Source organism: Pteropus medius, unplaced genomic scaffold (genome assembly GCF_902729225.1).
Source record: "Pteropus medius unplaced genomic scaffold, Ma_sr-lr_union100, whole genome shotgun sequence".
In the NCBI taxonomy this organism is placed as follows: Eukaryota; Metazoa; Chordata; class Mammalia; order Chiroptera; family Pteropodidae; genus Pteropus; species Pteropus medius.
Window position 1 is genome coordinate 14,998,436 of NW_024356249.1, and position 13,536 is coordinate 15,011,971.

Consider the following 13,536-nt stretch of genomic DNA (forward strand, 5'->3'; position numbering starts at 1 on the left):
GCCTTGCAGGATAAGAAGCCACCAGCTGGGCAGGGATGCTGTCCCTCATGACTGCTAAGCGGCGAATTCATTTGATTCTTACGACAACTCTATCAGGTTTAAAAGGGAGAAAACAGCTCTAAGAAGCTTAGCTAACAGCCACAACTAAAGAGATCACAAGTGGCACAACCAGTATCCAAGTCACATCCATCTGCCTTCATAGTTTATCCTCTAACAGTAAGGAAAGACTCATATTTGGGAGCAAATATGACCAGACTGAGGGATCTTCTTTAAATTTATGCCTACGTGCCTCCCTCACCTCATCTTAGTCCTGGCTCTGCAGGGTGTGATGAGTTATATGAGCAGATGTGTGTCTTAAAAAGATTATTCTGGCAGCAGTATTATAAATTCTCAGTATATCTGTGAATATAAATGTATTTTGTGTACAAACAAAAGAGAAAAGAGAAAGGATCTCTTTAGAGACAAGGTGAATATTATCAGCCACGGTCTGCTGTACCTACAAGAGAGGGTGGCTCACAGCCTTGCTGTACATTACATCAGCAGGGCAGCTTACAAAATACCGATGTCTGGGCCCTGTCCCCAGAGCTTCTGCTTTGCCTGAAATGATTCTAATGTGCAGCTGAATTTGAGAAAAAACAATTTAGTTACCAGAGGACCTCAGCTGTACTCAAAACTCTACCAAACAACAAGACACTTAACTTTGATACTGGAAAGATACATTCACATGTTTCAGGATATGAAAAAGAACTCTTGAATTCCAAGTGGTGGCATCCCTCACAGTGTCACCAAAGGCTAGGCGGTTGTAAAGGTCCACTGGGCATCAGTCTCCAGATGTGTCCTGTGCGTGCTGATGTTCCATCCAGTTCCCCCATTCTGTGAATCATGAAGGTTTGGGCAAGAAACTCAGTCTGACGTTCTACCAAGGACACATGTGTTTATCTGCCACAGCCTATCTCCCGTTGCATTTCAACAGCTCCTTCTACCTCCTGCAGTTGTGAAAAAGAGACTGGCCTATGTTTGCTATAAACTAACATGTAAATGCAGGAAAAATTCTTGCTTCAGTTGGGCAAATGCTTATTTTCAGGAGGCCATATAAATGACAGAGATGAGAACAATGAAAGGGTCAGCAGAGTGCAACCCAAAGAGCAAGGGCTTTGACATCAGTGAGTCTAGCTTTATGCTATAGTTCTGCCATCACTGGCTGGATGGCACTAGAACAATCATCTAATCTCTCTGTGTTTTGGCCTGCACGTCTGAAGATAAACATAATAATACCAACCTTGCAGGGTTCTTGCAGTCGGGCTCAGTGAGGTCACATGGATTATAAACTGCATAACTGCACATTGTCAGGCTCATAAGTCCCTATCAAATATTAGTTACATAAAGAAATTGATGGTGGTGAGAACTTGGGAAAAGAAAGAGGTTGTTTTCAGGCCGCAGCAGTTGTATTTGTTGAATCTGAAGTTTTCCCCTTTCATCCCAAACTCCTTTTGTTAAAAAAAAAAAAAAAAAAAGAAAAAGGAGTGCTTTTTGCATCTCCCTGACACTGTGGAGGATACCAAGAGAAAACATGATGCTTTTCTTTTCTTTGTGAAAATGATACTTTTTTCAAGGTCCCACTCAAGTTTCCTCTTGTGGATGCATCTTTTCCTGACCACTCCAGCTCCCGTTCACTATTCTTTTGTCTGAATTCCCGCACTTTGATTGTGTCTAAGAGTTTTCCGGATGCTGTATTATTCACTCAGTAATTCAAGTGTATCACTCTGTCTCTCGACCCAGCAGCTTCTTGTATTCTTGTCCTTTCATGCCCTCTGTGACCACGGAGTAGTCCTTACATAATTCACAGAATCATAAAAGGGGAGCCAGGTGACCTCTGGCTTCTGCTTAAAGTTGAAGCTTTCAACTTTCCCAGTAACTTGGGCAGAGGCCCATGAATTAAGACATATCTCATTGTCCTACATTCTTGGAGTACTTTCCAGCCACTGGTACTATTTCTAGCTCCTAACTTTGACTCTTACTTCTAACAAATCTGATTTCCTTCCACATATTTGGAGATAGTGATTGTGTCTTCTCTTAGTTCTGTTCCCTCCATGGGTACTGGGACACTTTCCCATACTGATGGCACCTGGGAGTGATGTGGCAGAGCTTCACCATCACCTCCTGCAGCCTTCTCCCCCAAGCTACCCCCAGCTAAACATAGTCAAGACCATACTTGCTTTGCAATCACAGCAGTGAAATAGGTTTTCTAGCTCTCAAGTGTGCCTGCAAGTCAAGTTCACTTTGACTGCAGCACCCAGCTCTTCCTTTGCAGAAAATTAAGAGTGATCACTGCTCTCTATTGCCTACAACCATGCTTAATGCAATTTTCAAGTCTAAAACTGTGGCGAACTCTGGAATGCTGTACCCTGTCAATCAGTACCCCTCTTAAGACACTGATCCAGAAATAAGCACAATCAAGGGATCAGTATGGTATAGGAGAAAGATAGACCTGAGTTCAGATCTGCCTCTGGATGACTCAGTCTCAGTTTTTGCCTCTGGAAAATTGGTTATTGCATGGATTAAAGGTAATGTGTGTGAGGCACCTAGCACACAGTGGACCCTGAGTAAATAATTGTCTGAATATTTCTTACGTTATATTTCTTATTAGTTTAGCAGTCAAGCTTATTATCTGTGATTTTCTTTGTGTGTGTGTGTGTGTTAAAGAGTTGGTCTTAGAGCAGCCTACAACAGCAGTGAATAATGAGCCACTGTTTCTTCTGGGAGTGGGTCTTGGAAGGGAGCAGGGTCGAGTCAGAAAACATGCATATTCTCTGTCAATAGATAAATCTGTCTTTCTGTCTTCATCCAAGTCATTAATAAAATATTAAACAGGACAGGGCTTATTAATGAACCCCATGATATGCCACTAGAAATATAACTCTGACATGATGTCAAATAATAATAATTACCTGGTAATTTTTGGGTCAAGTTGCTTTGGCAGCTGTCAATCTCTCTAAATGAATCATTACCATTCAGCTTACATTTTCTTATTTTCTTCACAAGAATCTCATGATTGACTTATGAACCAGTTGATTTATTTCTCATTAGTAAAGTGCTGGAATATAGAAGTCTTTGTCGAATTTTTCTTTAAAAAAACTTCCTAACCTTTAAACAAGTAAACAAAGCTTTAGAACTGCCATAGGTTATAGAAATGAGATGGATGTGGAGACCCAAAAGGTTAACAATTGCCTTCTTAATAGATTTTTCTTTAAAATTTAGAATCCTGATAGAAGAAACTCATTTTAAAGAAACAGTGCAGAAATGATCTCTCTGGAAATGTTTACTGTGCAGTCCAGAAGAGTTTTATAGGAAAATTAAATGAAAAACGTTCCTCACTTCCTTTAGATTCTCACTCTTGGAATTTTAGCTGGTGCTCGGTGCTCTGCAAAGGGAGCCTTTTAAATGGAGAGACACCACGAGGAGTGATTCCGCAGTCTGCATGGCATGATTCCTTCTGGGGCTTCAGCTAGAGAGACGCGTTTCCATTTTCTTTTCATACCGAGACACATGCAGAATCTATGTGCAAATAAACTCTGGGAATCATTAAATTAGCCGAAGACTCCTTTGGCCGAATTCCTCAGAATCCATCTGAAGGTACATTGGCAACCTCCTCGTGCAGGGTTGTTCTGTGCAGCTTCAGACACGTGGTCAGAAATTGTGGTGCAAGCAGGACAAAATCCAGGGCCACCACTCACCCCCGCCGGAATCTTATCACTCCAGGATGTGTTCTGTTATCTCAAGGATGATTACAAACCCCACAAACTAAAAATCAAAAAACAAACAAACAAAAAAACCAGGCCTTTAATCAAAATTAAAGAAAAAAAAACTTCACTGTATTTTGCGTGTGTGCTGGAGCGAGGGGTGTGGGTAAAAGCATTACTGAGAGATAATGGAGCCTGGGAATCAGTGATTTAACTTCTCACCAGCAGTAAGATCTGGGTTAGCACTTTTCTGAGTTTCACTGTATTTTTTTTTGCATTGTCTTCCTTGTAAGAGGACACCTCCCCCACTCCCTGTCCCCAGCAGACACCAAAGACTGACTAGTCTAGGCTGTGAGCTCCTTATAGTAACTTCAGCACAGCTCCTGGCACTTGGTAGACATTCAGTAAATGTTTGTTTAATGAATAAAGGAGTGAATGGAGACAGGAATCGTACCTTAGTCATCACTCTCCTTATTCTGTGCGCAATGAGCGAGACCCTGACGCACACCCAGAAGGTGCTCAGTGAAAGTAAATGCTGCTGTGTGAGTGAAGTGCACGAGGCCAGTGCACGAGGCCGGTGCCCGTGTGGCGTTCAGAGGGGGATGGGAGTGAGGAAAAAGAGCAGCACGAGAATATTGCCATTGTTCTTTGCGGGTAGAAGCCATTTAAGTGAGTATCTGTCGCTTTTAGCTTATTGTTTATTTAAAGACAAAACAAAACTCAGGTGGGACATGAGTCAGTGCCATCTAATCCAGGGGCAAGAAAAAGTAGGAAATAAGACTTTAGTAAAAAAAATGAAATGTTTTAAGTCAGATTTTAAAGCTTAAGAGAATGGCCTTGTGGATTATAATTATAGTGGAACAGCTTGAGTATGGGATGTTGATTATGATAGCTTCGTAAAAGATTTTTTCCAGTCCTCTATTGCTTTCTTTTAAAACTTTGATGTCTTTAATTTGCAAATAATACATTATTTGTTGCCCGGATATGCCTTTTCCATGTTCCTCAGGTTGTGAATGTCAAAGGGGGCGTCTCCTTTCTCGATGCGGTTACTCCCATGGATTATTACCCCGGACTAAATTTGGAAGGCTACCCTAACAGAGACAGCACCAAATACGCTGAGGTTTATGGCATTCCCTCTGCTCACACTTTGTTGCGGGGGACACTGAGATATAAGGTAAGAGGCTGTATCGAAGATGAAACACGTTCCCTGTTTTGACATACGAGATGTATACACTTCATTTTTCTTAGTAATCAAAATAATTAAGATGATGAACCAGGTTGGAGTCTGTTTGCTCTGGACTGTTGATTGGATGTTTTAGAAGACAACTCAAAATGGCTTGACAAAAAGGGAAGTATCTGTCGCTTTTTTTGGATCATGAGGAGTAGGTGGCAGGCAAAACGATTAGCTTCAGGTGTAATGAGTTTTGGGGGTCAATGACCTCACTGGAACCTGGTTTCTCTTCACTTCTCAGCTCTTCCTTCAAGTACTGGCTGCAGTCCCAGGCTCCACATGGTGGCAGGATGGTAGCAGCATCCCAGCCTTTAGGTTCAAATCCAGTGAGAATGAAAATGTCCATCTTCTTCATAGTTAAAAATATAATTTTTGTCTCATTAGTCTTTGAGGTCAGTGGGATAAAATGTGCCAATCAGCTTCGGCCTCTGTTTTATATCCCTAAAGCAGAAATACAGAAAAGGGAGTGCCTATTCACCTAGGGGGGTCAGTAGGTACCCTGAGTTGAGTCTTAAGGGAGGACTAAACATTTCACAGGTGAGGAAGAGTGGCTCCCACATTCAAGGCACAGTGGCAGTGTGCACAGAGGCCCAGGTCCCTGGAAAAGCACAGCATGTTTGGGGAATAGTGAGTGGTGGAGATGATGATTGGTGAGGCAGGCTAGGGGGACCTATTAGGATGGGTTTTATATAATATACCAAGGACTTCAACCTCATCCTGTAGACAGTGAAGGGCACATGAGGAATTTTTATCAGTGATGATATTTTAGAAAAATTTCTTTGCTCCACCTCTTTTTCTTGCTCCCTATATGTATGAGGATAGTGGCTCTTAATTAGTAGAATGGATTATCTGCTTTTGGGGTTTATTTTGACAAGCTCTTTCCATTGTGAGAGAAAACAGCTATTCTATTAAATACTATTTTGCTGAGCCAGAAAGCATATAACACAAGTAAGTTTGCATCCTTACTAGCAATACAAATGACTCTCTTCAGTCCGTTTTCTCATTGAATTGTAAAGGCAGATCCTCCTCTTGAAAAGAGGTTTTATATTTTTTTTCTTTTAAGAGACAATTTTTCGTATACTGCTTAATAATTCTCATTGCAGGGATATGCCAAAGCCTTGAATGGGTTTGTGAAATTAGGTCTTATAAACAGAGATGCATTTCCTGCCCTTAGACCTGAAGCCAAGCCTCTCACCTGGGTGAGTGACTCCAGAATTATACACTGTCTGCTGTTCTTCAGAAATGCCTTCTGAAATGGTTAGATTTGAACTATGGTTCGGACTAGCAAAAGGACCCCTTTGGTGGCTTACATGTAAGAGGATAAGCCCTAGCCCCAAAGTCCCCTTTCCCTTCACTGTTGTGGGAGGATGGAGAGAGCATGGACGCTAACTCACCTAGTATTTTCTGCAGCAACTCTTACCACTCGATCATTCCCTCAGCCCTAGGAAGAAATTGATTTGCTTTCTGCACTGGGCTCTGGGCTCTGCCACTTGTTTAAGTGGTGACTCAGTGACAGAAATTAAGCTTGGACTTCCTGCAATCGATAATGCAGAAGAGTGGCTGATGGTGTCACAGAACTGGATTCCCAATCTATGAATCCTATCAGTTATTTCATTTGGCCATGTGTAACCATGAGTAATTTGAGTTTTCAGTTACTGAGTTTATGCCCATATCTATGTTGTATTAAAATCATAGAGTCTTAGGGTTGGAAGGGGCTTTGGAGGCTTGGAACTGAACATAGAGTTTTCAACTGCCAGGAATTAACTTGTTACTAGATGGTCATCTAACTTAAATTAATGTTCCCACAGAGCAGGAGAGAGGGGAGAGTGGAGAGGTAGATAGAGTATTAGGGGTCAAATATGTGGTGACCCCATAAATCTAATTATGGGAGGGGAACACACAATACAGTATATATCTATACACATACACCTTACGGTTAAGTTGTATACCCAAAACTTACTGGATTTCATTAATCAATGTCACCAATAAATAAATAAATAAATAAATAAATAAATAAATAAATAAAATAGGTCATGTAAAAAAGAAATAAGCAATAACTTGTGTAAGCAAAAAAAAAAAAAATATTGATGATCCAATATTCCAATTGAAGTGCCAGAAATTTATCACAGGGAGAAAAGGATCAATATTGCTAATCCCAGTAAGTTTCCCAAAGAAACTTTGGTTATCCCGCTAGCCAGTTGCTTTTCAATTTAGTTTTTTGTGTGTCTGAGAACGTTGGCAATCTGTGTTCCATAAATGTACTCGTTGGACAGGAATAAATAAGTATCCAGAGGGTGAATCTGGGGTTGAGGCAGCTGCATTGGGAAGGTCGGTATAGGCATTTTGGGACTGGCCCCAATATCTTGGTAGCTACAGTCTAAAATAAGGGGTTGGCAAATTTTTTTTTTTTTTTTTTTTTTTAGTAAAAGAACAGATTGAAAATATATTAGGCTTTATGGGCCATGCATTCTTTGTCAGACTACTCAATTCTGTTATAAACAATACATAAACAAATGAGCGAGTTCCAATAAAACTTTTATTTACAAAGCCAGATGGTGAGCCAAATTTGGCCTGTGAACGAGTTTGTTGACCCTTTAATCTAAAGCTTAACTTCCTTGGGGAGCCTGGAAAAAAGTCTGATTTAGAAAGTAGAAAAAGCTATGACCAAGGAAGTTAAGTGTTCTTCCTTTGAAATTTTATTATCTGCAAGGTCTTTCTCATCTCTTGATTCTATAAAAGAACTCTGGTTGCTACTAGCAACCAGAGCAATAAGCTCCTTTCACTGTATCCTGGCCAAAATGGACTGCTGAAGAGTAAGGCAGAATGAATGAAAAAGTGATGGAGAAAATATGCAAAGGCAAGAAATGTGATGGTAAATATAATACTATCTGTTTAGTATTGATTTAATGTTATGATCCATTTGTGTTGTTAAAATATTTTGGAATTCTATGCATTTATTGATGTGTGGGTGTGCACATGTGTGCATGCATTTGAGTTGCATTTGAGGTACAATGTCTTAATAAAATACTTTCTCAACTTATGTTTTATTTTATTAGGAACTTAGAATTTTTATTTTTATTTTTCTAACCAGAAAGAGCTCCTCTGTGATCTAGTTGGAATTTCACCCTCCTCCAAGTCTGATGTGCTCAAGGAAGCTGTCCTTAAGAAACTAGGAGGGGACAATACCCAGCTGGAGGCTGCTGTATGGTAGGCACCCACCAATCAACTTAGAGCAAAATATTGGATCGATGGTTACTTAGTCTTTTCTGGTCAAAGGAAAGTCAAAATAGAGCCAAACATTGTACATCGTCCTTGATTAATTTGCCGCTAATGTTGGCCTGTTGTAGAGAGATTATCACATACCATGTTAATGTGGGGATAAAACCCAGATAAGGAGAGAAATTCAATGGCAATTATATCTTGGGGAATACTTAGTTTGAGACACTTTGCTACTCAGTTCCCAAGAAAGGTGGGATATTTTTCTCTCCTGCAGGAGGTTCTCCCAGTCTTCCTGCAACTGCTTTAAAACACTCATTTACACGGCACTGGCACATTTTGCTGGTATCCCTAATGTGGGAGAACTAACCTGTAAGTTAGTCTCCTAAAAAGCTTTGCAACAGCATAGACTTCCAATGCGTCAGTTCTGCTCCAGGGGGCACTGCCTGGAGGAGTCTGGGGATGATTCTAAAGATTAAGACATTAATATTGTTATTTTTATTTCACAATTTAGGAGAGTCCAATAACTTAAACTGTCATCTTGTGATACTGCCCTTTTAAGGACAAATCCAAGAAACGATTCCTTCTGCTTTCCAAGTGAGAATGTGTATAGGACTTGAGCTAATGCAGCCATCTCTTGTGCTTCTCAGGTTGGGCTTGCTTGGGAATGATCAGGTCCCTCGGGCAGAGTCTGTTGTGGAAGCGCTCTCCAAGCATTTAGCCACAAAACTTTCGTACGGTAGGTCATGGGCTTTTCACTAAACATCCCAAAGAATCATAAGATGTCATCAGTATGACTGAAAAATCAGATTGCAGTACTGAAGCCAAGTTGTAGGAGTGAGGAAGTGTGATGTGAGGGAAAGAACAGTTGGGCTCTTTTTCCAGAGGGAAGAATAAGAGAACAATTAAGAATGAACTTGGGTAATATGGGAAAGGAAAAAAAGTATTAGTTTTACATTTAATTTTTAACTCATTAGGAAATGGTGAAAGGAACGTTTTTGCGAGAAAAGCAGGTGGCCTCTACAGTGCTGTTCTCGTGTCTGTGGCCAGGCTGTGGTGATAACAACCTAGATAGAAAAACATGATCAGAGTTATACATTCCTTGGGTTTTTTACTTGGTCTTTGGGTGAAAAACCGGAATAGATAATTGTCTAAGGACCATATATAATGGGAGGGAAAACTTGTGAGAGCGGAAGGGCAGCAGCAGGAGATGAAATACGATATTGGAGTTGTGATGTTACTGGCATTTTAAAACATCTGTTTGTTTACTTTGAGGTCCCGGAGAGAAAGATATGATTGTGATGAGAGACAGCTTTGGAATCAGACATCCTTCTGGACATTTAGAAAGTAAAACTATTAATCTTGTGGTTTATGGAGACACCAAAGGCTTTTCAGCCATGGCTAAAACTGTGGGGTTACCCACCGCGATGGCAGCCAAGATGTTGCTTGATGGTAAGTTGTTTCATTGGAGGACCGAGTCTGTTTTCATATCCTCTCCAAATCATTCAGTGCCTGGACATCAAATCACTACTCTTGAGTTTGACACTGGCATTGGTGAAAAGTGAGCCGTCTCAGAAAAGCCAAGCGCTGGCTGAATGGGGGATCACTCTGTGGTGATATAAAGCATGGACTTTGTAGTTAGAACTGATTTCTAACTACAGCTCAGTCACAAGATGGCTGAGTGATGGCGTACAAGTTACACAGCATCTCTGAGCCAGAGTTTTCTCATTTTTAAAGAGGAGATTGCCACCTCTAATTTATAGGGTGTTGTGACACTAAAGTGAAATAATACGTAAAACTCTTACCATGTAGAGAGGCCGTCAAGGAATGTTAATGCCTTTTTTTTTCTTTCTTTGGTTTTTCATATTTTGAAGGTGGTAACACTGAAATAGCTCACTTTAGATCTTCAAAAATTGAGACTATGTTTTATTAATCTGCATATCTCAGTATATTATCAGTACTCAGTAAATATTTTGGACAAAATGAATTCAAATTTCAACTCTCCACTCTTCTTTTAAGAACACATATATATGTTCAAATAAGCATTACTTCTGAATAATACCCCATTTGGCCCTTCTGAAAGTGTGAGGGTTGTAAAAAACATCAAAGCATATCAATATCAAATAATGAGAAAACATATCTATGATAGCATTCCACCTAACATCAAATTAAACCATGTACTTAGTTATTGAGGAAGCAGAGTGAAGAAGTGATCAGGGATGAGTTCATAATGGCCTTTAAGGAAAGTGCCCAGACTTACTGTTTCAGCAGGCCTAACAGACGCCCATGCCCAAATAACCAGACTGGTTTTAATTCATTCTGTTGGTGTTATACTTTTAAATAAAATGACATCAGAAAATAAAGCAGACCAGTTAGGTTTACCTTACTTTCTTACTATACTATATTCTCTGATTATCTTGGCAGAAGTTTAATTGTTAAGCATATAAATTCTGACACGGTCCCTAAGTGTTTTCAATTTAAAATTAACCCCTTTTCCTTATAGCATGTTGATTAAATAATAATTTAGCAAGAGACATTTAAGTAGCTGTTTTCAAAATGTCTAGGCCTCCAACAATTCATTGACTCTGACTTTATGGGGGGACCGTCTGGAGACTCTCGCTATAGAAATATTCTTTAATACTACCTTTAAAATTATGACTACAAATTTATTTTCTTCCAGGTGAAATTCAAGCTAAAGGCCTGATTGGGCCCTTTTCAAAGGAGATCTATGGACCAATATTGGAGCGAATTAAAGCAGAAGGCATTATCTATACTACACAGAGCACAACCACACTTTAATTGAGAATTATTTTGTTTTTATCTTCTCAGGCAACACAGCTCTGAGCATTTGTGCAACAACCATGTTTGCTACTGTGCTGTTTTAAACTACAAAACATGATATGTTTTTGAATAAGTCATTACAGTGATGTTTTTGAAATATAAATGTCTATTTTAATATGAAAACATTTGAAACAGGAAATGCCAGTGATAGAGAACTTTAATAATTCTACTATGTATTTTTTTCACATGTATGTAGAAGTGATAATGAGTTATTAATTTATTGTGCAACTTTTTTCCTACAAGAATATATTTTCCTATACTCAGCAGATGCAGTTTTATCTTTTTAGATATAAAAAAGTTTCCTCGATAACACAGCAATGCAAAGGATCATAAGAGACTACTACAAACAATTATATGCCAATACACTGGAAAACCTAAAAAATGAATCAATTCCTAGAAACATACAAACTTCCAAGACTGAATCATGAAGAAATAGAAAATAGACCAATTATAAGTAATGACACTGAATCAGTAATTTAAAAACTCCCCAAAACAAAAAGTCCAGGACCAGATGGCTTCACAGGTGAATTCTACCAAACATTTATGAAGAGTTGACACTTACCTTTCTTAAATTATTCCCAAAAAATTAGTGAGGAAGGAACACTTCCAAACTCCTAGGAATAGATTGAGAGTCTAGAAATAACCCTCACATTTATGGTCAACTGATTTTTTAAAAGGGCGCTAAGACAATTTAATAGAGGAAAATAGTCTTTTCAACAAATGGTGCTGGAACAGCTGGATATCCACATGTGAAGGAATTGGAAATTGGACCCTTACCTCACAGTCAAAATTAATTCAAAGTGAACCAAAGGCCTAGTTACAAGGGCAAACACCATAAAACTTTTAGAAAAAGTCATAGGCATAAATATTCATGATCTTGGATTGGATAATGGTTTCTTAAGTAAATGACACCAAAAGCATGAGCAATAAAAGGAAAAAATACATAAATTGAACAGCATCAGAATTAAAACTTTTCTGTTTCCAAGGATACCATCAAGAAAGCAAAAAAAAAAAAACCTACAGAACGAGAGAAAATTTTTACAAATCATGTATTAGATAAGGGAGGAACTTTTATTTAGAATATATAAAGAATTAATATAACCAAACAAAAAGACAAAGATCCTGATTTAGAGAAATGGACAAGGCTCTGAATTGGCAGTTCTCCAAAGAAGAGCTATGAAGGGCCAGTAAGCACATGAAAAGATGCTCAACATCATTAGCCATCAGGGAAATACAAATACGAAATCAAACTTACAATGCCATACTACTTCATACTCACCAGGAAAGTTATAATGAAAAAGATAATAACAAATATTGGTGAGGATGTAGAGAAATTAGAACCCTCATTAACTGTTGGTAGAAATGTAAAATGGTACAGCTGCTTGGGAAAACAGTCTGGCAGTTCCTCAAAAGGCTAAACGTAGAGTTACTATATGACCCAGCGATTCCCCTCTTAGGTACATACCGAGGAGAAATGAGAACATATATCCACACATAAACTTATAAACAAATGTTCATAGCAGTATTATTCATAATAGCCAAAAATGAAAACTAGCAAAATGTCTGTCAACTAATAAATTGCATAAACAAAATGCGGCATATTCAATGAAATATTATTTGGCAATAAAAAAGAGATGAAGTACTGACACATGCTACGACATGGATGAACCTTGAACGCATTATGCCAAGTGAAAGAAGTCAGCCAGAAAAGGCCACATATAATATGATTTCATTTATATGAAATGTCCAGAATAGTCAAATCTCTGTATAGAGAAACTAGATTAGTGGTTGCTTAGGGCTGGTGGGTTTAGAGGTGAGTGAAAGTGATAGCTAATAAGTTTGAGGTTTCTTTTCGGTGTGATGAAAATGTAGAGTTAATTGTAATAGTGGTGGCACAACTCTGTGAATATACTAAAAATCACTGAATTGTATACTTTGTGTAAATTGTATGGGATGTGAATTGTATCTCAAGTTTTTATAAAAAATATTAAATTACTAATGAAACTGTTTTTGCTCCTTGTGCAAATTATATGTGTGTATGTATACATGTACATATATATAATTAATTAATTATAAAAATTAAAACATGTTTTCTATAAGTTAAACACCTGTTTGACTTTCACAGACTGTGCTCATATTCCAGCATATAAAACTAATTCTGCCCTGAAATAAGAAGGGATTATGTGTGAAGTATAAGGCAGTCAAGAGAACATCTATGCTATTTGAAAAGAATCAAAGTTATTGAGGCCGGTTCTACCTGTCACAAATAATATATGGAGATTAATAATCTATTAATAAGTAAAGTCATTTCTGTTGTGACAGTTTTTTGTGCTACGACATTGAGTTTAACACAATCGATTTGGAAACGAGTGCCCTGAAGGAACAGGAAGTAGGAAACTAGCACCTTGTGTGCGAGGGGGAACCTGTTGTGATCGCAGTTAATTAATTGGTTTGGGCTTTACGATAACGTGATACAGGGGATATGATTGAAGAACTGCTCCAACACTA

General features: G+C 38.6%; 1 protein-coding gene across 5 annotated transcripts in view; it reads left to right on the plus strand.

Moving 5' to 3' along the window:
- The window catches only part of AASS (aminoadipate-semialdehyde synthase), a 51,313-nt gene extending 39,269 nt beyond the window's left edge, over positions 1–12,044 (plus strand). For 4 of the 5 annotated variants that reach the window (XM_039860971.1, XM_039860974.1, XM_039860973.1 and 1 more), the window contains 6 exons: positions 4,747–4,914; positions 6,075–6,170; positions 8,063–8,178; positions 8,838–8,926; positions 9,463–9,639; positions 10,868–12,044. In XM_039860971.1, coding sequence (XP_039716905.1) covers positions 4,747–4,914; positions 6,075–6,170; positions 8,063–8,178; positions 8,838–8,926; positions 9,463–9,639; positions 10,868–10,986 — 765 coding nt within the window. In that variant the 3' untranslated portion in view covers positions 10,987–12,044. Of the gene's footprint in view, positions 1–4,746; positions 4,915–6,074; positions 6,171–7,681; positions 7,831–8,062; positions 8,179–8,837; positions 8,927–9,462; positions 9,640–10,867 lie in introns of those variants that run through there. The other variant, XM_039860975.1, reaches the window with a different exon arrangement.
- Positions 12,045–13,536: the final 1,492 nt, after the last annotated feature.